This window comes from Oncorhynchus clarkii, chromosome 7, assembly GCF_045791955.1.
Source record: "Oncorhynchus clarkii lewisi isolate Uvic-CL-2024 chromosome 7, UVic_Ocla_1.0, whole genome shotgun sequence".
NCBI classification, from domain to species: Eukaryota; Metazoa; Chordata; class Actinopteri; order Salmoniformes; family Salmonidae; genus Oncorhynchus; species Oncorhynchus clarkii.
In genome coordinates this window covers 61,951,363-61,975,544 of record NC_092153.1, presented here as the reverse complement: position 1 = coordinate 61,975,544, position 24,182 = coordinate 61,951,363, and the positions used below count along the sequence as shown (strand labels likewise).

At 41.1% G+C, this 24,182-nt stretch overlaps 1 protein-coding gene across 3 annotated transcripts in view; it reads right to left on the bottom strand.

Moving 5' to 3' along the window:
* Positions 1 to 13,528: 13,528 nt before the first annotated feature.
* Positions 13,529 to 24,182, bottom strand: part of LOC139413608 (SAP domain-containing ribonucleoprotein-like) — a 46,547-nt gene continuing 35,893 nt past the window's right edge. For all 3 annotated transcript variants that reach the window (XM_071161198.1, XM_071161197.1, XM_071161199.1), the window contains 2 exons: positions 15,515 to 15,601; positions 13,529 to 13,731 (listed from right to left, as the gene is read on the bottom strand). In XM_071161198.1, the coding sequence (XP_071017299.1) occupies positions 13,690 to 13,731; positions 15,515 to 15,601 (129 nt within the window). In that variant the 3' untranslated portion in view covers positions 13,529 to 13,689. The remainder of the gene's footprint in view (positions 13,732 to 15,514; positions 15,602 to 24,182) is intronic.

Genomic DNA, 24,182 nt, shown 5'->3' with positions numbered 1-24,182 from the left:
GCCCAACGGAAGTCATGCATACTCATGCACACCCAACTCTGCATTATTTCCACCCAGAACCCTGACTGAGACCTCCTCTGGCAGCAGACTCTCACTCCCCTCTCCCCAGACTCTCACTCCCCTCCCCTCTCACTACCCTCTCTCCAGACTCTCACTCCTCTGCCCTCTCTCCAGACTCTCACTCCCCAGGCTCTCACTCCCCTCTCCCCAGGCTCTCACTCCCCTCTCCCCAGACTCTCACTCCCCTCTCTCCAGACTCTCACTCCCCTCTCCCCACTCCCCCCAGACTCTCACTCCCCTCTCACTCCCCTCCCCTCTCACTCCCCTCCCCTCCCCTCCCCTCTCACTCCCCTCCCCTCTCACTCCCCTCCCCTCTCTCCCCAGACTCTCACTCCCCAGACTTTCACTCCTCTCCCCTCTCTCCCCAGACTCTCTCTCCCCAGACTCTCACTCCCCTCCCCTCTCTCCCTAGACTCTCACTCCCCTCTCCCCAGACTCTCACTCCGCCACAAAACATCCCACTGGACCTCCATTCTCTTAGTTATTCATTTTAGTCAAACATGTAAAACGGTAATATGAAATGAAGATAGGAGTGAGGCTGAGTGGTAGAAATATATATATATATGAAGGGGGTCTATCTGTGGAGCAGCTTAAGAAATTGATGGTAAATAAGACAACTGTTTTTGTTAGTTTTTTCTTTGAAAAGATGGTGTCTTTATTGAGATGTCCTGGATAGTGGATCCAGGCTGATGGAGGGAGACATTACTAAGCAGTTACAGTATATTATCATTTTCCCACAACTTTCACTTTTAGCATCATTACAACAAACAAATCCCTTGTCTACTTTTAGACTAAAAGTTCATGAAATGATCCAAAATGTTGTTTAAGAAAATAGTAATGTTCTAGAGATTTAGTGTTTTAGTGTTGAGATCCAAAAGCAAACTCTGGCACAGAGGGACTGGACTGTAGATGTAACTACCACCCCAGTGTGACATTCTTGAGAACCCAAGAACCCTTTCACAGTTACTTTGATCTTGTTTTACCTGTAATCTTGTAAAACATTAACATAAGAAAATAGTTTTCACTACCTTAAAGTGAACAGGAAAGGGTTTGTTATACACTTTCTCCCTATGTTTTACTGCAGAAGCTCACATAACAGTTTAGATGACCTCCAATATCAACCTGTGCACAAAGTTTAGATGAACTAAGACATGTCAAAGTAACTCTTAAAACTGTGTGTGGTCTAGATTAAGAACACACAAAAAAAATGCAGGTTTTGGCTTGTTAGATTTTTGAATAGATCATCTTTTATATGTAATAGACTAAATCCAAGAGCATTTTAAAATCAACAATATGGGAATCATGCAAGGGTGCCAGTTTACACTACTGTAATTGTCAGATTATTTTGTATGGAGTAAATTCCGAGTGAAAGGGAACCCCACAAGTACCTTGACAAATGTGGTCCACATGAATATAGCCTACTTATATACTTTTGTCATTTTCACTCTGCACACTGTGCAATTACCATTCCCACTACTATCCTCTCACATTAATTTACAGAAACAAACCCAATGAGTAGAGGACCAAATGTATTCTGCCAAGTTGCTATGGTGGGAATGCTATGATGGTTGTAGCAAAGAAGACAACCTTGTGTTGGAAAGAAACTAAACTGCTTGATTGATATAGGCCTTTGTGCTACTAAGGGAAGAAGAGCTAGGTTGAGCATCCTAAGGATAAGGAAAACACTGATACAGATAATACAGCTGAAATGCCATTTCTAGTTTAGAGAACATATTTTGATTGAATATCCCAGAGCCCCCATCCCCACCTGTAATATGCAGTAAATATTGGACGTGCTTGAAAGACTGTAGATAAGAAGCTTGAAGTCTGTCTTGTTTCCTGGATGTGAATATATCCCTTTGTTGTAAACGAAAGCACTACGCTGTTGGGAAAAGGAAGAGCCTTCTGACATAAATAATATATGTATATAATTAAAAGGGATACAAAAAATCCTTTCTGGGCACTACCTTACCAACAATAAATTTTGCACTATGGGACGTTCATAGCGTGAGGAGTCATGTTGTTGTTTGTGTTTGTATTTTACCTAATCAAGCACGAGCGTTTACAATTGAAAAAAGAACTGTCCAAGCTTCTGGCAATACACCGTGTGGATAAACTAGTCAGCCTCTCACTTCTTTTGTTACCATCACGCTTTCCTGACTTCCTTTTTGTCTGAAGCGGAGGCCTGTCCATATTCTCACGCTCTTCCTACACCCAGAAACCTGGACTGACCAGCGGCCAAAAGGCCTCATCGCCCTCCCGGGGTGATAAGTCATGTGTGTAACAAGTGTCTGGACTGATGAACATAGAACGCTTTAAACTGGAAATGCCCCTCCATCAACTTCAATCAATTTGTTATCAACTTTGACAGACTTTTGTCCTTTTGAATTTGAGCTACTTTTTGTGTTGACTGTCTAATAACACAGACAAGTTTTGCCTTTTGTGTGTTTTGAGTGAGAGTGCCCATATTAGAATGGGAAAAGGTATCCAGGGATCGTTAGCCAAAGTAGAGGATGACATGTTGTGTGCTGTAACTTTTGTAACTGCAGGAATATGCTAAACAATTTCAAAGGGAGAAAAAAATGTGGTATGGGCAGTGGTTGGAAACAATTCAACTGGTCAAGTGTATATTTATTCAGATCAAATCAATGAATTTCAAAGTATGTCTACCTCACTTTAGCATTGTGAAACCTTGCTTAAAAAATTTGACAGTTAGGTTTTGTTATGAGTTAATATGTACAAACATGTAACCAGAATAGTAAACCCCAAAACATAGACTAAAGCCACAGGGTCACCTTGATCTCAGATCCAGATTGAGAAATTTACAGTGGAGTTCAAAAGAGTGACTGAAGCAAATAACTAAAGGTAATTTGTGCTGACAAATGAATAATAAATATCTGTGCCCAGGACCATTGGTTAACTCTGGTTAATGCAGTGGATAAAGTTGCATCTTGACTTTGTGTATGTATACTGGGATGTACAGTGCCTTCAGAAAGTATTCACACCGCTTGACTTATACCACATTTCATTGTTAGAACCTGAATTCAAAATATATCAAATCTATTTTTCCTCACCTATCTACACACAATACACCTTAATGACAAAGTGAAAACAGGTTTTTAGACATGTTTGCACAGTTATTGAAAGTGAAAAGCAGAAATATCTAATTTACATAGTATTTCACACCCCTGAGTCAATACATGTTAGAATCACCTTTGGCAGCGATTACAGCTGTGAGTGAGCGCTTCGCACACCTGGATTGCACAATATTTGCACATTCTGTTTTTAAATTCTTCAAGCTCTGTCAAGTTTGTTGATTATTGCTTGACAGCCATTTTCAAGTCTTGCCATAGATTTTCAAGCTGATTTAAGTCAAAACTAACTAAGCCACTCAGGAACATTCAATGTTGTCTTGGTAAGCAACTCCAGTGTATATTTGGCCTTGTGTTTAAAGTTATTGTCCTGCTGAAAGGTGAATTTGTCTCCCAGTGTCTATTGGGGAAAAAAACTCCCTAGTCTTTGCCGATTACAAGCATACCCATAACATGATGCAGCCACCGCCAATGCTTGAAAATGTCGTGTTTTGTTTTCAGCAAACATAACACTTTATTCAGGACATAAAGTTAATTTCTTTGCCATATTTTCTGCAGTTTTACTTTAGTGCCTTATTGCAAACAGGATGCATGTTTTGGATTGTTTCAAAAAAAATCTGTACAGGCTTCCCTTCTTTTCACTCTGTCCTTTAGGTTAGTGTTGTGGAGTAACTACAGTTGTTGATCATGGTGAAATCCCTGAGCGGTTTCCTTCCTCTCCGGCAACTGAGTTAGAAAGGATGCCTGCATCTTTGTAATGACTGGGTATATTGATACACCACCCAGTGTAATTAATAACTTCACCATGCTGAAATGGACATTTAATGTCTGCCTTTTAAAATGTTTACCCATCTACCAATAGGTGTCCTTCTTTGCAAGGCATTGGAAAACCTCCCTGGTCTTCATGGTTGAATCTGTGTTTGATATTTACTGTTCGACTGAGGTACTTCACAGATAATTGTATGTGGGGTACAGAAATTAGATGGTCGTTCAAAAATCATGTAAAACCCATGCAACTTGTGACTTTTTTACTCCTGAACTTATTTAGGCATACCATGAAAGGGGTTGAATACTTATTGACTGAAGACATTTCAGCTTTTCATTTTTAATTAATTTCTACAAAAAAAATGGGTATTGCGTGTAGGCCAATGACACTCAATTTGATCCATTTTAAATTCAGGCTGTAACAAAATGTGGAAAAAGTCAAGGGGTGTGAATACTTTCTGAAGGCTCTGTATGATAAAGTGTTTTCATATATTTAAATATGAGAGGAAAAAATCTATGTAAATAAATCCCCAAATGTTAACATTTTATAATGTTTTGGACAGGTTCTCCGCTTCTAATGTTTTTGCCCACTTTTATTTCTCTTTCATTTGTTCACGTTATGTAGATAAAATTCAACCCAATGTTGTAGTGTAATGGTTTTGCATATGAATAACTGTTCCATTGTTATTTTGTTTTATTTTCTGTCTTATTTTGTACAATAAATCATTTATTTAGCTTACGAAATTCACAGCTGATTGGTTGTAATTTCTCCTTATCTCTGGCTACCACTACCCTAGCCCACTGCCACACCTTAATTAAAAAGCATTATCCAGCTCCTAACTCATCCACATGCCTGTATTGGCTTACATAAAATGAGCTTAGGAGGTCGGTGACTGACTGGTGGTGCCCTGAATCTTGGGATGGGGGTGGGGGGACAGGAAACAGATTAATTTTGAGTCTAATTGGTGGAAGAGAGAGAGGAGGAGAGCAACCAGCCCGAAGAGAAAGGTTTAGTGTTGGGAGGCCATTGTTTGGATTTCGTATGGGATGCAGTATGACCCAATTAATATGTCACCTGATAGGAGGGCCTCTCATCAGCCTAATTTAGGGCAGCAATGAGGGACAAATAAGACTGAAGACGGACCTCTTTACTGATGCAAATGCACAGACCACCCACCACAGAGAAGAGAACACGGACACCACCAATGACATAAACCTTACATGCTCAAACAGAAACCTTACCAAACAAACATTCACACACTCCTCTACCCATAATCACACACACTGACATAATCACAAACTTCCACCTATACACACACTGTAGCTACTTATTCAAGACTCATTTCTGGCCTATTGGACTACAACTGCGGCGCATGGCCTTATTTCTATTGCAGCATATTAGATGACTGTCATTCATATTCAGTTCACTTAGCTAAATGTAACATCAATAGGTTTAGGTTACTACATGGTACTCAAATTTGCTCTATATAATACCCATCACGAGGTTGCTACAACCTAACCTACAAATTAAAGTTAAAAATGTAGGTGCACAGGTCGAGAGACAAATTGGAGTAATCAAGGTGAGACAGACATTCAATATCGCCTTGCACACTCTTGCCTGAATCTAGCCGATCTAGGGTCTAATCATTAGTCCACAGTTGCAACTAAAATTGGAGTTTCTATTGGACAAATTCAGGTACATCTCTCCCAGTTTCATTCTGTTTGCTTCCATTTAAGAAATGTTTTGCAACAGAATTGGTGGAATGAATAAACCCCTGATCACCCGCACACACAGTTCACTTTCATAGCAGACACATACAGCATAATCACTTTGCTAGTCGTATAATTCCTTCTCGCACCTACACGTTCTCCTCTCACCTTTTCCCTTCGCTTGTAGACTTCAGTGCACAAGACAACAGCGGTCTGTGACCAGTCGCAAAAACCTCTACAAGCCAAACCTTCATACCATGTTAACGTTATAGTCAACAAACTAGTAAACCCACAATCCAATCCATGTGTACAATCACGAAGTACAGTGTACAGCAAGCAGTTTAGCAGTTACACTGGCGGGCCCGGTGCCAATAAATGTATAAAACCGAAAGCTTACTTTGACTTGAAAGAGTTGCCGTGTTGGATAGCCTTAGCCAGCTAGCTAACATAAACAGCATTAATCTCTGCTCGAGTCAGGTTGTGGAGTAGGCTAAATTAGTTGCATTAGCATATATATATATTATATATATATATAGCTAGCTCTCGCTCTGCTGCTTCTCAAAACTGTTCAACTATTGTCTACTCACCACACTTTATGTACTGCAGTGCTAGCTACTAGCTGTAGCTTATGCTTTCAGTACTAGATTCATTCTCTGATCCTTTTATTATATGGACAAAATGTTAGTTCATACTGCAAGAGCTCTGATAGGTTGGAGGATGTCTTCCGGAAGTCATCATAATTCCTGTGTAAGTCTATGGAAGGTGGTGAGAACCAAGAGCCTCTGTTGATTTGAACTATATAATCTGTTGATTTGAACTATAAAATACCTGTTGAAATGTACGAGGGGAAAATACATTTTTTATGAATGTTACAAAACTCCCAAGAAAGGGTTTGGGAAGTGTATGATTGCAGCAATAGCCATAAAGTGAACAAAGGTCCAGGGAAGGTAAATTGGGGGAAGCATTCAATAGGACTGATTGTTGGACACAGTAATTAGTAACACTTTAGTGTACGGCTCAATAATGGACCAGTGTTCAGAGAGGGAGGTTGGTTTAGGAAAAATCACACTTGTTCACCCATTTCAGGAAAGCTTCAACTTCAAGTGATAATTGCCTCCCTCCCAAATGACTGTCTCAGGCAATAATCACGTGTTTTGGTTAAATTGTTTAAACATGAAAAATAAGTAGTAGTGGTGATAGTAGGTAATGCTGTTGTTATACCATATGGTTTAGAATACGTTCAGCTGAAGTTAAGCAATCCAAGATGGCGTAGCAGTCGGTTGTCTGTTATGTTTGTCTTGTCCCGTCCTGAACATACTCTCCTGCAACCCACCTCCCCCAATGTGGTATGGATCTGCTATTTTTTATACTTTAGAACTGGAACCCCCTTCAGAGGCTAGCCAGCTAACTAGCTACTAGCCAGTTAGCCACTGCTAGCAGTCATCACCGTTAACTCGGACATCTGCCAGCCTCAGCCCGGTCAATTCCTGCCAGTCTGCACAGCGCGATATCAACCCAGAGCGTATCGGACTGCTTTTTCTCTACCACATCTCCAGATTCCTACTGCAAGCTCTGAACCTTTACTCCGGATCATCGCAGCTAGCTAGCTGCTATCCGAGTGGATACTCCTGGCTAACGTCTCTGTCCCGAAGCAAGCACCAGTAAGCCTGGAGCTAGCTTCGAGCTAGGCCCATCAGACAGAGATCCATCAGACAATTCCTGGGCTTCAATTACCTCTTTTGCCAATTGGCCTGGAACCTTTGCTACCAACATGGAGCCCTGCCGATCGATCACGACTAGTCTGCCGACGTAACCGTCCGAGGGGGTTTCTGTCCCGAAGCAAACACCAGCTAGCTTCGAGCTAGGCCCATCTCCCGGCTAGCCGAAAAGATCCATCAGACAAGTCCTTGGCTTCAATACCTCTTTTGCCAACTGGGCTGGACCCTTTGCTGAGTCTCGACGATCCTTCACAACTGGTTTGCCAACGTAACCATCCGAGGGGGTTTCAACAGGCTCTCCCGTTGCGATGTCCCCCCCGAGGCCCAGCTAGCCTGCTAGCTGTCTGAATCGCCGTGCCTCCAGCTCGCCTAGCTACTCACTAGACCCTATGATCACTCGGCTACACATGCTTCTCCCTAATGTCAATATGCCTTGTCTATTGCTGTTTTGGTTAGTGATTTTTGTCTTATTTCACTGTAGAGCCTCCAGCCCTGCTCAATATGCCTTAGCTAGTCCTTTTGTTCCAACCCCCACACATGCGGTGACCTCACCTGGCTTAAATGGTGCCTCTAGAGAAAAAACCTCTCATCATCACTCAATGCCTAGGATTCCTCCACTATACTCACATCCTACCATACCGTTGTCTGTACGTTATGCCTTGAATCTATTCTTCCGCGCCCAGAAATCTGCTCCTTTTACTCTCTGTTCCAAACGCACTGGCGAATCAGTTATTTTAGCGTAGTCTTATCCTACTCCTCCTCTGTTCCTCTGGTGATATAGAGGTTAACCCCTGCAGCCCCCAGCATCATTCCCATTCCCCAGGCGCTCTCATTTGTTGACTTCTGTACCCTAAAAGCATTGGTTTCATGCAAGTTAACATTAGAAGCCTCCTCCCTAAGTTTGTTTTATTCACTACTTTAGCACACTCCGCCAACCCGGATGTCCTAGCCGTGTCTAAATCCTGGCTTAGGAAGGCCACCAAAAATCCTGAAATTTCCATCCCTAACTATAACATTTTCCGACAAAATAGAACTGCCAAAGGGGGCGGAGTTGCAATCTACTGCAGAGATAGCCTGCAGAGTTCTGTCATACTATCCAGGTCTGTGCAAAAACAATTTCAGCATCTACTTTTAAAAATCCACCTTTCCAGAAACAAGTCTCTCACCATTGCCGCTTGTTATAGATCCCCTTCAACTCCCAGCTGTGCCCTGGACACCATATGTGAATTGATCGACCCCCATATATCTTCGTACTGTTAGGTGACCTAAACTGGGACATGCTTAACACCTCGGCCGTCCTACAATCTAAGCTAGATGCCCTCAATCTCACACAAATTATCAAGGAACCTACCAGGTACAACCCTAAATCCGTAACCATGGGCACCCTTTTAGATGTCATCCTGTCTTCAACCAGGATCTCAGCGATCACTGCCTCATTGCCTGCGTGCGTAATGGGTCCGTGGTCAAACGACCACCTATCATCACTATCAAACGCTCCCTAAAACACTTCAGCGAGCAGGCGCCCCATTCAAAAAATGTAGAACTAAGAACAGATATAGCCCCTGGTTCACCCCAGACTTGACTGCCCTCGACGAGCACAAAAACATCCTGTGGCATTCTGCATTTGCATCAAATAGCCCCCGCGATATGCAACTTTTCAGGGAAGTCCGGAACCAATATATACAGTGGGGCAAAAAAGTATTTAGTCAACCACCAATTGTGCAAGTTCTACCACTTAAAAAGATGAGAGGCCTGTAAAAATTGTTTTTGTTGTACCTATTTCCTCATAGGTACACTTCAACTATGACAGACAAAATGAGAAAAAAAATCCAGAAAATCACACTGTAGGATTTCTAATGAATTTATTTGCAAATTATGGTGGAAAATAAGTATTTGGTCACCTACAAACAAGCAATATTTCTGGCGCTCACAGACCTGTAACTTCTTCTTTAAGAGGCACTTCTGTCCTCCACTCGTTATCTGTATTAATGGCACCTGTTTGAACTTGTTATCAGTATAAAAGACACCTGTCCACAACCTCAAACAGTCACACTCCAAACTCCACTATGGCCAAGACCAAAGAGCTGTCAAAGGACACCAGAAACAAAATTGTAGACCTGCACCAGGCTGGGAAGACTGAATCTGCAATAGGTAAGCAGCTTGGTTTGAAGACATCAACTGTGGGAGCAATTATTAGGAAATGGAAGACATACAAGACCACTGATAATCTCCCTCTGGGGCTCCATGCAAGATCTCACCCCGTGGGGTCAAAATGATCACAAGAACGGTGAGCAAAAATCCCAGAACCACACGGGGGGACCTAGTGAATGACCTGCAGAGAGCTGGGACCAAAGTAACAAAGCCTACCATCAGTAACACACTACGCCGCCAGGGACTCAAATCCTGCAGTGCCAGACGTGTCCCCCTGCTTAAGCCAGTACATGTCCAGGCCCGTCTGAAGTTTGCTAGAGAGCATTTGGATGATCCAGAAGAAGATTGGGAGAATGTCATATGGTCAGATGAAACCAAAATAGAACTTTTTGGTAAAAACTCAACTCGTCGTGTTTGGAGGACAAAGAATGTTGAGTTGCATCCAAAGAACACCATACCTACTGTGAAGCATGGGGGTGGAAACATCATGCTTTGGGGCTGTTTTTCTGCAAAGGGACCAGGACGCCTGATCCGTGTAAAGGAAAGAATGAATGGGGCCATGTATCGTGCGATTTTGAGTGAAAACCTCCTTCCATCAGCAAGGGCATTGAAGATGAAACGTGGCTGGGTCTTTCAGCATTACAATGATCCCAAACACACCGCCCGGGCAACAAAGGAGTGGCTTCGTAAGAAGCATTTCAAGGTCCTGGAGTGGCCTAGCCAGTCTCCAGATCTCAACCCCATAGAAAATCTTTGGAGGGAGTTGAAAGTCCGTGTTGCCCAGCAACAGCCCCAAAACATCACTGCTCTAGAATAGATCTGCATGGAGGAATGGGCCAAAATACCAGCAACAGTGTGTGAAAACCTTGTGAAGACTTACAGAAAACGTTTGACCTCTGTCATTGCCAACAAAGGGTATATAACAAAGTATTGAGATAAACTTGTTATTGACCAAATACTTATTTTCCACCATAATTTGCAAATAAATTCATTCAAAATCCTACAATGTGATTTTCTGGATGTTTTTTGCTCATTTTGTCTGTCATAGTTGAAGTGTACCTATGATGAAAATTACAGGCCTCTCATCTTTTTAAGTGGGAGAACTTGCACAATTGGTGGCTGACTAAATACTTTTTTGCCCCACTGTATAGTCAGTTAGGAAAGCTATGGCTAGCTTTTTCAAACAGAAATTTGCTTCCTGTAGCACTAATTCTAAAAAGCTTTGGAACACTGTAAAGTCCATGGAGAATAAGAGCACCTCCTCCTGCACTGAGGATAGAAAACATTGTCACCACCGATAAATCTACGATAATTGATCATTTCAATAAGCATTTTTCGACGGCTGGCCATGTTTTCCACCTGGCTACCCCTACCCTGGCCAACATCTCAGCACCCCTTGCAGCAACTTGCCCAACCCCCCTCCACTTCTCCTTCACCCAAATCCAGACAGTTGATGTTCTGAAAGAGCTGCAAAATCTGGATCCCTATAAATCAGCTGGGCTAGACAATCTGGACCCTCTCTTTCTACAATTATCCGCCGAAATTGTTGCAACCCCTATTACGAGCCTATTCAACCTTTCTTTTGTATCGTCTGAGATCCCCAAAGATTGGAAAGCTGCCGCGGTTATCCTCCGCTTCAAAGGGGGAGACACTCTAGACCCAAACTGTTATAGACCTATATCCATCCTGCCCTGCCATTCTAAAATCTTCGAAAGCCAAGTTAATAAACAGATCACCGACCAATTCGAACCCACCGTACCTTCTCCACTATGCAATCTAGTTTCCAAGCTGGTCATGGGTGCACCTCAGCCACGCTCAAGGTCCTAAACAATATCATAACCGCCATCGATAAAAGACAGTACTGTGCAGCCGTCTTCATCGACCTGGCCAAGGCTTTCGACTCTGTCAATCACCGCATTCTTAAATCGGCAGACTCAATAGCCTTGGCTTCTCAAATGACTGCATCACCTGCTTCACCAACTACTTCTCAGACAGAGTTCAGTGTGTCAAATCGGAGGGCCTGTTGTCCAGACCTCTGGCAGTCTATGGGGGTGCCACAGGGTTAAATTCTCAAGGCCAACTCTTTTCTCTGTATATATGAATGATGTCGCTCTTGCTGCTGGTGATTCTCTGATCCACCTCTACTCAGACGACACCATTCTGTATACATCTGGCCCTTCTTTGGACACTGTGCTAACAAACATCCAAACAAGCTTCAATGCCATACAACAGTCCTGCTTCCGTGGCCTCCAACTGCTTTTAAATGCTAGTAAAATACCCCCAACACTCTACTCAGAAAACTGGATGTTGTCTATCACAGTGCCATCCGTTTTGTCACCAACGCTCCATATCCTACCCACCATTGCGACGTGTATGCTCTTGTTGGCTGGCCCTCACTACATATCCGTCGCCAAACCCACTGGCTCCAGGTAATCTAGAAGTCTTTGCTAGGTAAAGCCCTGCCTTATCTCAGCTCACTGGTCACCATAGCAACATCCACCCGTAACAAGCGCTCCAGCATGTATAATGCACTGGTCATCCCCAAAGCCAACACTTCCTTTGGCCACCTTTCCTTCCAGTTCTATGCTGCCAATGACTGGAACGAATTGCAAAAATCTCTTTTGCTGGAGTCTTACATCTCCCTCACTAACTTTAAGCATCAGCTGTCAGAGCAGCTTACCGATCACTGTGCCTGTACACAGCCAATCTGTAAATAGCACACCCAACTACCTCATCCCCATATTATTATTTACTCTCTTGCACCCCAATATCTCTACTTGAACATCATCTGCACATCTATCACTCCAGTATTAATGCTAAATTGTAATTATTTCGCCTCTATGGCCTATTTATTGCTTACCTCCCTACTCGTCTGCATTTGCACACACTGTACATAGATATTTTTCTTTTCTATTGTGTTATTGACTGTACGTTTATTTATGTGTAACTCTGTTGTTGTTTTTGTCGCACAGCTTTACTTTATCTTGGCCAGGTCGCAGTTGTAAATGAGAACTTGTTCTTAACTGGCCTACCTGGTTAAATAAAGATGAAATAAAAAATAAAACAATTAAGTAAGAGTTCAATTTTAAATTATACAGTGAAATGTAGTAAGAACATTTTGTTGGAAGTCCAATAAGTCCCAAAAACATATTACATATTTATAAACAGTCTAATTATGAACTGTTTATACTGTAAGTAGTCTTTGAACAAGCAGTGACCAATCCATGCTTTGGTTTTGTTTACCTGGCTCCCGCCACCAAATGCCAACTAGCATTTCTGTCCAAAAAACAATGCCAAGTCAATATAGAATGTTTGAAATGCTATGTCTAAATCATCCCAAAGTGTCTGAAATGTGTGTAGCACAATTAAGCTAATTCAAGATGATTTGTGCATTTCTTGTTATGAAGTTAGCTTAATAAGTGTGCAACCAGGAATCTAAACTGGCAAACTATTGAAGATATTTGATATAAAAATTCCCAACTGAACAGTACCTTAGTGCCTCCACACTTGTTACAGCATGTCCATTGAGTGAGAAATGTCACAAACCAGGAGCAGTGGTACCCTACCACCTGGTTCGCAGGGGACTATTGCCAGGTTTAGCTAAGGTTTCTTAGCCATTATCCAACGGGGCTGGGTCACACCCAAATCCCTACCAGGGCACGTCAGCCGCTTCTCCCCTAGAGCAGAGAGCATGCACCATCCCTCCCCTGGTGGAGTTCCTAAGACGTTTTTGCGAGAAGACCGATTTTTGGGATGTCTCCTTGGTCTGACAAACAGTGCTGCGATCTTCCACTTTCTACCGCAGACGCTGAAGGATGACATAGGCAGATGTGGTGGATTGAGACGCAGCCCAAACAAAAATTCTGATATCTCCAGTTTAAAACAGATTGATTTTGATAGGGGTTTGTTTATTATGCGTCAAACAACTCTTAAGGATTAAGCCCTGATAGGAAAGTCTATCCAGACTCTACATTACCTTATTCCCCAACAGCTATAGGACAAGTTTACTCAAGGGTTATTAGGACACTTGTGGGAAATTGGAAAAGATCTTTAATGTCCAAACTTTTACATACTGTAAATATTTGTTCTTACTAAACAGCATAGGTTGGTATTTTACCACTGTAAAACAAGAGTTACAAGTTTAAAAAATACAAATACAAATGACATGTTAAAAAAGTAAAAAAATTGTCGAATCAATTATTTCCAAATCGCTCTGCGCGTTTCCTCTTCTTTACCTGAAATGGGGGGAAAAAACGAACATGTAAGGAACATTCTACATAAATGTTGTCATGTGTGCCAAATGTATACAGAAGAGCATATACAGAAATCGTGACTCCACAGAATCAGGACTTCTATTTGTGGTATATGCATGTGTAACAATAATATATAGATCTTTCTTAAAATTGGTGAATTATTATTTGAATGATGAGTGGTGGTGAGGAAACAAACATTACATCAGAGTATCAAGTCAGTATGAAGACTACCAGGCCTGATACCTGCAACATTAGAACTGCAAGCATCATCCTTACATACACTACAGTTCAAAAGTCTGGGGTCAAAACAAATGTCCTTGTTTTTATACGAAAAGCATATTTTCTGTCCATTGAAATCACATAAAATTGATCAGAAACACCGTGTAGACATTGTTAATGTTGTAAATGACTATTGTAGCTGGAAACGGCAGATTTTTAATGGAATATCTACATAGGCCCATTATCAGCAACCATCACGCCTGTGTTCCAATGGCACGTTGTGTTAGATAATCCAAGTTTATAATTTTAAAAGGCTAATTTTTTCATTAGAAATCATTTTTCAATTATGTTAGCACAGCTGAAAACTGTTGTCCTGATTAAAGAAGCAATAAAACTGGCCTTTAGACTAGTTGAGTATCTGGAGCATCAGCATTTTTGGGTTCGATTGCAGTCTCAAAATGGCTAGAAACAAATAACTTTCTTCTGAAACGCGTCAGTCTATTCTTTTTCTAAGAAATTAAGGCTATTCCATGCGAGAAATTGCCAAGAAACTGAAGATCTCGTACAATGCTGTGTACTACTCCCTTCACAGGACAGCGCAAACGGTCTCTAACCAGAATAGAAAGAGTGGGAGGCCCAGGTGCACAACTGAGCAAGTGGACAAGTACATTAGAGTGTCTAGTTTGAGAAACAAATGCCTCACAAGTCCTCAACTGGCAGATTCAATAGTGAAGAGGCGACTCCGGGATGCTGGTCTTCTAGGCAGAGTTGCAAAGAAAAAGCAATTTCTCAGTCTCGCCAATAAAAATAAAAGATTAAGATGGGTAAAATAACGCAAACACTGGACAGAGGAACTCTGCCTAGAAGGTCAGCATCCGGGAGTTGCCTCTTCACTGTTGACGTTGAGACGGGTGTTTTGCGGGTACTATTTAATGAATCTGCCAGTTGAGGACTTGTGAGGCATTTGTTTCTCAAACTAGACACTCTAATGTACTTGTCCTCTTGCTCAGTTGTGCACTGGGGCCTCCCACTCTTTCTATTCTGGTTAGAGACCGTTTGCGTTGTTCTATGAAGGGCGTAGTACACAGCGTTGTACAAGATCTTCAGTTTCTTGGCAATTTATCGTATGGAATAGCCTAAATTTCTCAGAAAAAGAATAGACTGACGAGTTTCAGAAGAAAGTCTTTGTTTCTAGCTTGTAAATGATGACTCACAATACATTTACCTAACAGATTTTCACATTTATTGACTCAAAATAGCTTCACAATATTAATTAAATGTTTGACTTTGATTCTCTTTGAAGCACTGGCTAAATATTGAGGTATTTCCCAATTACAGTTCCTTCAGAACTAGGTAATTCTTCGTTCTTTCTGTTCTAGAACATTCTAATAGCCCCCTCCCCAACACACAACAATGTGAACATTCCGTTCACTTATTTTGAATGCTTCTCACAGCAGTGTTTGATCACTTGAAAGTCGGTCCGACCAGCTCTCTTTTGGCAACAACAGGTCATAGGCCAGGAACATGAAAACAAAACCTTTTGTACCTCACTATCTTCAGCCCCAACTGCAGCAGCAGCGGTGAGAATCCCAAACCTCTCCTTCCTCTTTTTCAGTTTCTCGTCAACTTCAACCTGCAACACAACAGTCAAGGATGAGGAGATTTCCAAATGGTGTTTCGAAAAAGCAACAAACAAATGACATTACACTGAATAAGGGTGGAGAAAAATACCCCCAAATTCTCAGTGTGAATTTCTAAGATTAAAAGGCTGAAAATCTGGTGGCCTGGTGAATAATTTTAAAAGGTTATGCGAGGACACAGCAAGCTTTCCTCACACACTGCGTTCTGGCAAGAGATTGCCAACTAGAACAAACTGACAGATTCCAGGTCACTGGTCAAACCTCCAAAAACACAACCCCCGAGGTCGGCTCCATCCCAATCTCCATCCCGGAAACCAAAGTGAGGAGCAGGAGGGGCTGAGTGGGATGCCCCATACAGCTGCAACAGTGATGGTCCAGCTTTAGGCTGTATCCAGATATTCTCCACCCTTCTCCAAAACTGTGCACTTGCACACTCACTATCATGGATTTAAGAATTTGCATATACGGAATTAAGGAAGTTCATGATCTTTGTTCTGCAACAATACTACACAGCAAATTGGCCAGTGTTACCTTGTGTTGATTTTCTGTGTAACATTTCTAGTGTTGATTCAGTTGTTAAATTAACACTCAGTGTAAAATAACCAGTATTAAACCAAAACCACACCAATCATATTTCCTCATGCTCTATTGCAGGTAGATTTTTTGAATTGTTTGTTTCAATATCTGTTTTTGCATGTACACTGTTTGATTAATTAATTGTATGTTACTCAAATATAAAACATACATTTTCTAAACTACAGTGCATTTGGAAAGTATTCAGACCCCTTGACTGTTTCCACATTTTGTTACATTACAGCCTTATTCTAAAATTGATTCAATATTTTTTCCCATCAATCTACACACAATACTCCATAATGACAAAGCGAAAACAGGGTTTTAGAAATGTTTGCAAATGTATATATATAAAAAAATGTATTTACCCAAGTATTCAGACCCTTTGCTTTGAGACTCGAAATAGAGCTCAGGTGCATTTTGTTTCCATTGATCATCCTTGAGATGTTTCTACAACTTGATTGGAGTCCACCTGTGGTAAACTCAATTGATTGGACATGATTTGGAAAGACATACACCTGGTCCCACAGGTTGACAGTGCATGTCAGAGCAAAAACCAAGCCATGAGGTCGAAGGAATTGTTCGTAGAGCTCCGAGACAGGATTGTGTCGAGGCACAGATCTGGGGAAGGGTACCAAAACATTTCTGCAGCATTGAAGGTCCCCAAGAACACAGTGGACTACATCATTCTTAAATGGAAGAAGTTTGGAACCACCAAGACTCTTCCTAGAGCTGGCCCCAGGCCAAACTGAGCTATCGGGGGAGAAGGGCCTTGCTCAAGGAGGTGACCAAGAACCCAATTCTCACTCTGACAGAGCTCTAGAGTGCCTCTGTGGAGATGGAAGAACCTTCCAGAAAGATAGCCATCTCTGCTGCACTCCACCAATCAAGCCTTTATGGTAGAGTGGCCAGACGAAAGCCACTCAGTAAAATGCACATGACAGCCCACTTGGAGTTTGCCAAAAGGCATACCCAAGAAGACTCAAGGCTGTAATTGCTGCCAAAGGTGCTTCAACAAAGTACTGAGTAAAGGGTCTGAATACTTATGTAAATGTGATGTTTAAAACATTTATACATTTGCAAACATTTCTAAACACCGTTTTTTGCTTCGCTATTATGGGGTATTGTGTATAGATTGATGAAAAAAATCATATTGAATCCATTTTTAGAATAAGCCTGTAACTTAAAATGAGGAAAAAGTCAAGGTCTGAATACTTTTCGAATGCACTGTAGTTCAATCTCTTATCGCACCTGTTACTGAAATGGTTGTTCCAGGTTAGATGGTTTAGGTAGTCTCATATCTTAGTCTTCCCAACCTGGCAGTTATTCTGAATGCAGGTTGAAGGTGAATATAAATTCAAAATGTTGGATATCCCCACCCTGGCTGGATTCCAATAGGAATTACACATCACTTGCAAGCCATCATAATGTGACTTGCAGGCCTGAAAACCATGCGTTTAAGGCCTTCCTAAATACTTGTTGTATCGCGTTAAATAATACAAAAATTTATTAACATATATAGGAAATATGCAAATAAGGCTTCACACTAAGTCATGTGTTATCTTAAAAGTGAAAAGTATAGACACTCGACCAGTGTTAAATTTACGCAATGGCGGCAGATCCGACTTTTCTCAAACCTTTTTTCCTTCTGCATATGTGTTTATTCTCTACTTTACGCACACTCTGCTCTAGCGAATGCTGCTCATTTCATAAAGTTGGATCAAAACTGAATCAATGTCTGTAAGATCACATAATGATAGTATTCTACATAACCAAATCTAATATAATGGCATAGTATTAGGTTGGGAAGACAAAAACACCACTGCATTTGTCTCGCACATGGCCAAAACTCAACAACATGCACCACTCAGCAAAGTACACAGGTAGGCTATGCCAGCCTTTCTCAAACTTTTTTTGTGCAAAGGACCAGCAAGGCATGGCCTTTTTTACCACTTTGGTAAAAAATAAATTGACAATTGCATGTTTATAAACACCAATTTTATTGCAATTATTTTTACTTTACACTAAATTAACGAACATTGTATATACTTGGCTGCCTTCATGGTTTGTCGGTCTGTCTTGTACTCATGGGAAGTCTCTCTGTGCTTTCTTCAGGGGCTGTCTGTATCCGTCCTTCTGTATGGGCTGTCTTCAGAGGCTGGCAGTCTCAATGACAAAACAATAAAAAAAATATGTTTAGTAATTATACACAATGTAACCACAATTCAATTTTTATAAACAAATAATCTTGCATTCTTTCAATATATACACTATTTAAAAAATATAATAGTTAAACATGTTTGACTCACCTAATCAATTTTAGATGGGTGTGCCTGTCTCTTGGACACTTGTCAAACCTCGGAGGGAAGGAGGAGGGATACTCTCAGTGTTTAACAGCCAGTCTGCTGGGATATTTTAATTTTGTTGCAGCAAGAGAGGAAAAGCTGGTCTCACATAAATATGTGGAATGAAAAGGGATTAACGTCTTCACTCCCATCTCGCTGAGTTGCGGAACAGCCAGAATGTGGAAAGGCGTATCTCATTAAAACGAGCGTGTATGCCTTGGTCACAGGACAGCTCCAATAGTTTATCCTAAAGAACCGGTGACAAGCTGAGTCTCTTCAGTGTTGGTGAACGGATTACTCATCCATCGCTTTCCCGAGTGGGGATAAGATTGTGAGGGGAAGAAATCCTCAAATTTGATCAGAGTTTGGCTCAGATGTGACCCCATCAATGTCCGCATCCCCCTCGTAAGCCAGAGTTGAGAATAGGGGGGAACATATCGAAAATGCCTCTATCCACACTTGGTCTCTCCGGACGCCCAGCTTTTTCTGGAAAGTGGCAACTAAACTCAGCAAAAAAAGAAAAGTCCCTTTTTCAGGACCCTGTCTTTCAAAGATAATCCAAAATAACTTCACAGATCTTCATTGTAAAGGGTTTAAGCACTGTTGCTTGTCCCATGCTTGTTCAATGAACCATAAACAATTAAATGAACACGCACCTGTGGAATGGTCGTTAAGACACTAACATCTTACAGACGGTAGGCAACTAAGATCACAGTTATGAAAACTTAGGACACTAAAGAGTCCATTCTACTGACTCTGAAAAACACCAAAAGAAAGATACCCAGGGTCCTTGCTCATCTGTGTGAACGTGCCTTAGGCATGCTGCAAGGTGGCATGAGTTGCAATCCATGAGGAGGAGATGGACTGCAGTACTCAATACAGCTGGTGGCCACACCAGATACTGACTGTTACTTTTGATTTTGACCCCCTCCCCCCTTTGTTCCGGGACACATTATTCAATTTCTGTTAGTCACATGTCTGTGGAACTTTATGTCTCAGATGTTGAATCTTGTTATGTTCATACAAATATTTACACGTTATGTTTGCTGAAAATAAACGCAGTTTACCGTGAAAGGACGTTTATTTTTTTGTTGAGTTTATATACAAGAAGTTGGGCTGTATTTGAAATGTCTGTCTCATCAAATTCTAATCGGATTGCAAAGCAATTTGATGCGTGTGCTCAGTCTAAAACCTGTGATTCAATATCATCTGCCATATCCTGGATTCTACACGTGACATTGTCATTGAAAAGTGGTATTTCACTGATCTTTGTAGCAGCAATTGGGCCCAAAATCTCTCGGCAAGCAACCACAACTGAGGGCATGACCAACTTTTCAACTATAGTGAAAGAAGCCTGGCACTTGGAAATGTTATGAGAGAGTACGTATGAAGCCTTCAGTAAACTCTCGTTGTCTGTGAAAATATTGTACAGCATTTTTGATTGGTTGGTCAGCTCACCTCGTTCGTTTAACCTTGAGATGTGGATGCTTTGTTTCTAAATGTCTGCACATTTGATGGCTTCATAGCATGTTGCGGAGGCAAGTCTGACATCACACAGACTGGTTTTGGCAGGCAGCTGTTATTTGAAACAAATCCAAACTTGATGTAGCATGGAGAGTACTATCAAGTGAATGGATGATACTTTTTTGCCTCAGAGGACCTAAAAAATTAGCCTTCTTTCACATTAAAATACTAATCTAGTTGCTTTCGTTTAGAGCAGGCCATGATTAACTAAAAGGGAGAGCAAGAGCGTGCAGGCTGCACAGCAGGGCTAGCTTGTGTGTGTATTTGGTATGCTATATTTCGTCATGGCAACACAATTTGTTTACTGCAGCATGCATAGTGAAGTAGGCCTAGGGAAAGAATTTAGTCAAGACAAATATTCCGGGCACTGACAAGCATTCCTCCACAGACTGGTGCCGGTCCACCGACCAGGGTTTGAGAAGGGCTATGCTACATACATAGATGTTAACGTCATCTGCTCTGAAATTCACTCACTGTACATCATTCAAAACAACACTGTAGACTAGTTCAAAACACTGTTTAACTCAAGATCTAAATGCATATTCCCATGAAACTGATTGAGATCAAATGGTTAATATGCAGATGCTGCATGGACGTTTCACCAGTAAAACTTGAATTATCATTCACAAATCGACAGTGAGAAATGTGAAAGGAGACCACAAAAATGTGTGCGTAAAGTAGAGGTAAAGAAACACGCGCAGAATGTGATCCGCATATAGAAAAAAAAAGTCTGGAAAAAGTTGGATCTTCAGCCACAGCCTTAAATGTAACAGTGTCTGTGTTGATTTAACACTGGAGAATTTGCTGCGTAGCTTAAAAGACCAACAAAGGTGGTGAATAATTGCTTTTGAAGACGGATACGAAGGAGGTTGCTCTACCACCAGAATTGTTGAAATAAGAAAATTTAAAGTTGGTCAAAGTTCCATAATTTTCTGAAGTTTACATTTGTGGCCGATGGACATAGACATAGACATATACTGCTTTGCTTAATTCAACTGCATGTCATTGCAATTACAATTCTGTGCACTGTGGTTTCAAGTGAAGATTACAAGGCAAAGATTAGAAGCAGAAATATATAAAAGCTACATTTTGGTGCCGAAACCCAGACTAAAGAGTATGTCACCGAGATGCCAAATTTCTCTACAGAGCCTAATATACTGACAATTTAAGTTGCCACTTGATTTACCATTCAAGTTATGTCCAAAATAGTGGTATTACACATGCAATTCTCAAAATCAGGATTGTGGATGTACAGCCACACACAAGTATTCATAGAAATTAGTTTATTTCGTCTTTACCATAGATTGGAGAATAAAAAAACAAATATTTGCTTGCACATTGACTTTTCCTTTCCAGTTACTTGACATAACATTTTCACAAAATACTACTAAAGAACAAAATCATGGACTGAGAGGATAAGTTTGTCAAAATATTGTGTAGAGGGAAGGGGTTGGCTTATGAAAATGGTTGTGCATTTCTTTAAGGCCTGCAGTCAGTGAAAGGCTCTGTGGGGTCTCCATAGTTCACATGGCAAACTCTCAAAAACTGTGTGAGGGGCGGGGGGGTTGTCCCCCCTGCCCCTGTCATGCCTTAAGCAGAGGCCAGTGTTGACATAGTGCTGGCCAATCTAATTTTGATTGTCAGGAGCAGGGAACGGCGATCCCCCCCTTCACCCCCTTGAGATCATCAAGTTCATTTCTCTGGCTGCAGTGTTATTTTGTTGTGCCCCCCCAAGCTTCTCTATCCTCCCTCTCTATTCACAAAGCCATTCTAGAACAGCTTGAATTAGTGACAGTTATTATTCAGACTAATGAGTAAAAACTCAGAGGCTACAACAGTTAAGCTAAATGCAAAGAAGTGGGGGGGAAAGGAATCGGTCAGAGGCAAGAAGACGGGTATAATACTCTTTTAGTATAAAGTCACTTTATCCACCAATAACAACCATGCCCACAGAAACACTAAAATACAAAAGTTCAGACATCACTATTTCTGATTAATAGAGGCTGACAGAGTTGACGATCATCTCTGTAGTTCCCTTTGTGAAAGACAGGGATGACATCCAAAATTCTGTGGGAGATGAAATTGTGACATGTCAAGGAGCCTTTATTGTTTTCCCAGATCTGTATGGCCAGATAGGACAGATGGCCCTCTATACTTCTTTACAAAAGTGTGTGTGTACATTTGAGTGTGTGTGGTTCCATACACTATGTGGGGGAAAAGGGTATTATCATTCCAGATTCAAATGCACATAGAGCTGAGTCTGGCCAAGCCCACTTCTCCTTAAAAATCCCATGTAAATGATGGTCCTTCAGATGAGTAGACAAATGCCTTGTCTACAGTGCCTTCAGAAATAATTCATACCCCTTGATTTATTCCACATTTTGTGTTACAGCCTGAATTCAAAATGGATTAAATAGATTTTTTTTCTCTCACCCACCTACACACAATACCCCATAACGACAAAGTCAAAACATGTTTAGAAATGCAGAAATCACAAGTATTCACACCCCTTTGCTATGACACTCCAAATTGAGCTCAGGTGCATCCAATTTCCTTTGATCATCCTTGAGATGTCACTACAAATTGATTGGCGTCCACCTTTGGCCAATTCAATTGTTTGGACATGATTTAAAAAAGAATTGTCAACTGTGGAACCTTTTCTATAGACGTCAGAGCAGAAATTATACCAAGGAATTGTCCATAGACCTCCAGGATAGAAATGTAATGAGGCATATATCTGAGGAAAGGTATAAAACTATTTCTAGTGTTCAAAGTTTCCAGGAGCACAGTGGTTTCCATCATTGGGAAATGGAACAACCCAGACTCTCCCTAGAGCTGGCCAAAGCCGGGGATTCAGTTCTTCACAAATGTATTCTCAGGAATGATAAATTAATTTGCTTACCTTAAATTCAAATTAAATTATGCACGATATGGTAATGCAGAAAACAGTTCCATAACCCCTTACACTCATGGAAATTAGCCTATATGGAAAAGGCCAAATTGAAATGTTTCTAACAGAACTATAAAAAGCATATGCATGACCATGGTAGCAAATGAAAGACTTGATTACTGGGAAATTATCATACCAAAAGGTGAGGACAACAGTTCAACTGACGCCAGACTGAATCCAAACATTGCACTGCTGATTGTCTATTTTACATTGACTGTACTTACACAGCATTTGTCAATAACGAAATCTGAATACATTCAGTAACATAAGAATATTAATTTACATTGGAGTAGGTGCAAGATAAGAAAAAAATATTACAAAGGTTTGTGTGAGAGGTCTAACTGGTGTCTCCAAGTGGCCACACCTCTCCAAACTGTGCACTGGGCAATTTGAATGCACAGAGACAACGTGATGAGATTCTGAGGCACATTGTCGTGCCATTCATCCGCCGCCATCACCTCATGTTTCAGCATGGTAACGCACGGCCCCATGTCGCAAGGATCTGTACACAATGAAAAGGTCCTAGTACTTGCATGGCCTGCATACCCACGAGACATGTCACCTATTGAGCATGTTTGGAATGCTCTGGGTTGATGTGTACGACAGCATGTTCCAGTTCCCGAGGAGTAGTACAACATTCCACAGGCCACAATCAACAGCCTAATCAACTCTGTGAAGGATCCCGCTGCATAATGCAAATGGTGGTCACCAGATACAGATTGGTTTTCTGATCCACGCCCTTACCTTAACGTATGTATCTATGACCAACACATGCATATCTGTATTCCCAGTCATGTGAAATACATAGATTAGGGCCGAATGAATTTATTTAAAATAGACTGATTTCCTTATATGAACTCAGTAAAATCTTTGAAATTGTTGCATGTTGCGTTGATATTTGTTCACCGCATATGTATTGATTCGATAAAGCCATTTGATGTTCCAAAAATACTGTTAGCTACAGTGCATTCGGAAAGTATTCAGACCCCTTGAATTTTTCCACATTGCGTTACATTACAGCCTTGTTATAAAATTGATTAAGAATTATCCCCCCCCCCTCAATCTACACACAATACCCATACTGACAAAGCAAAAACAGGTTTAGAATTTTTTGCAAACTCATAAAAAGAAACTGAATTTACATACATACGTTTTCAAACCCTTTACTCAGTACTTTGTTGA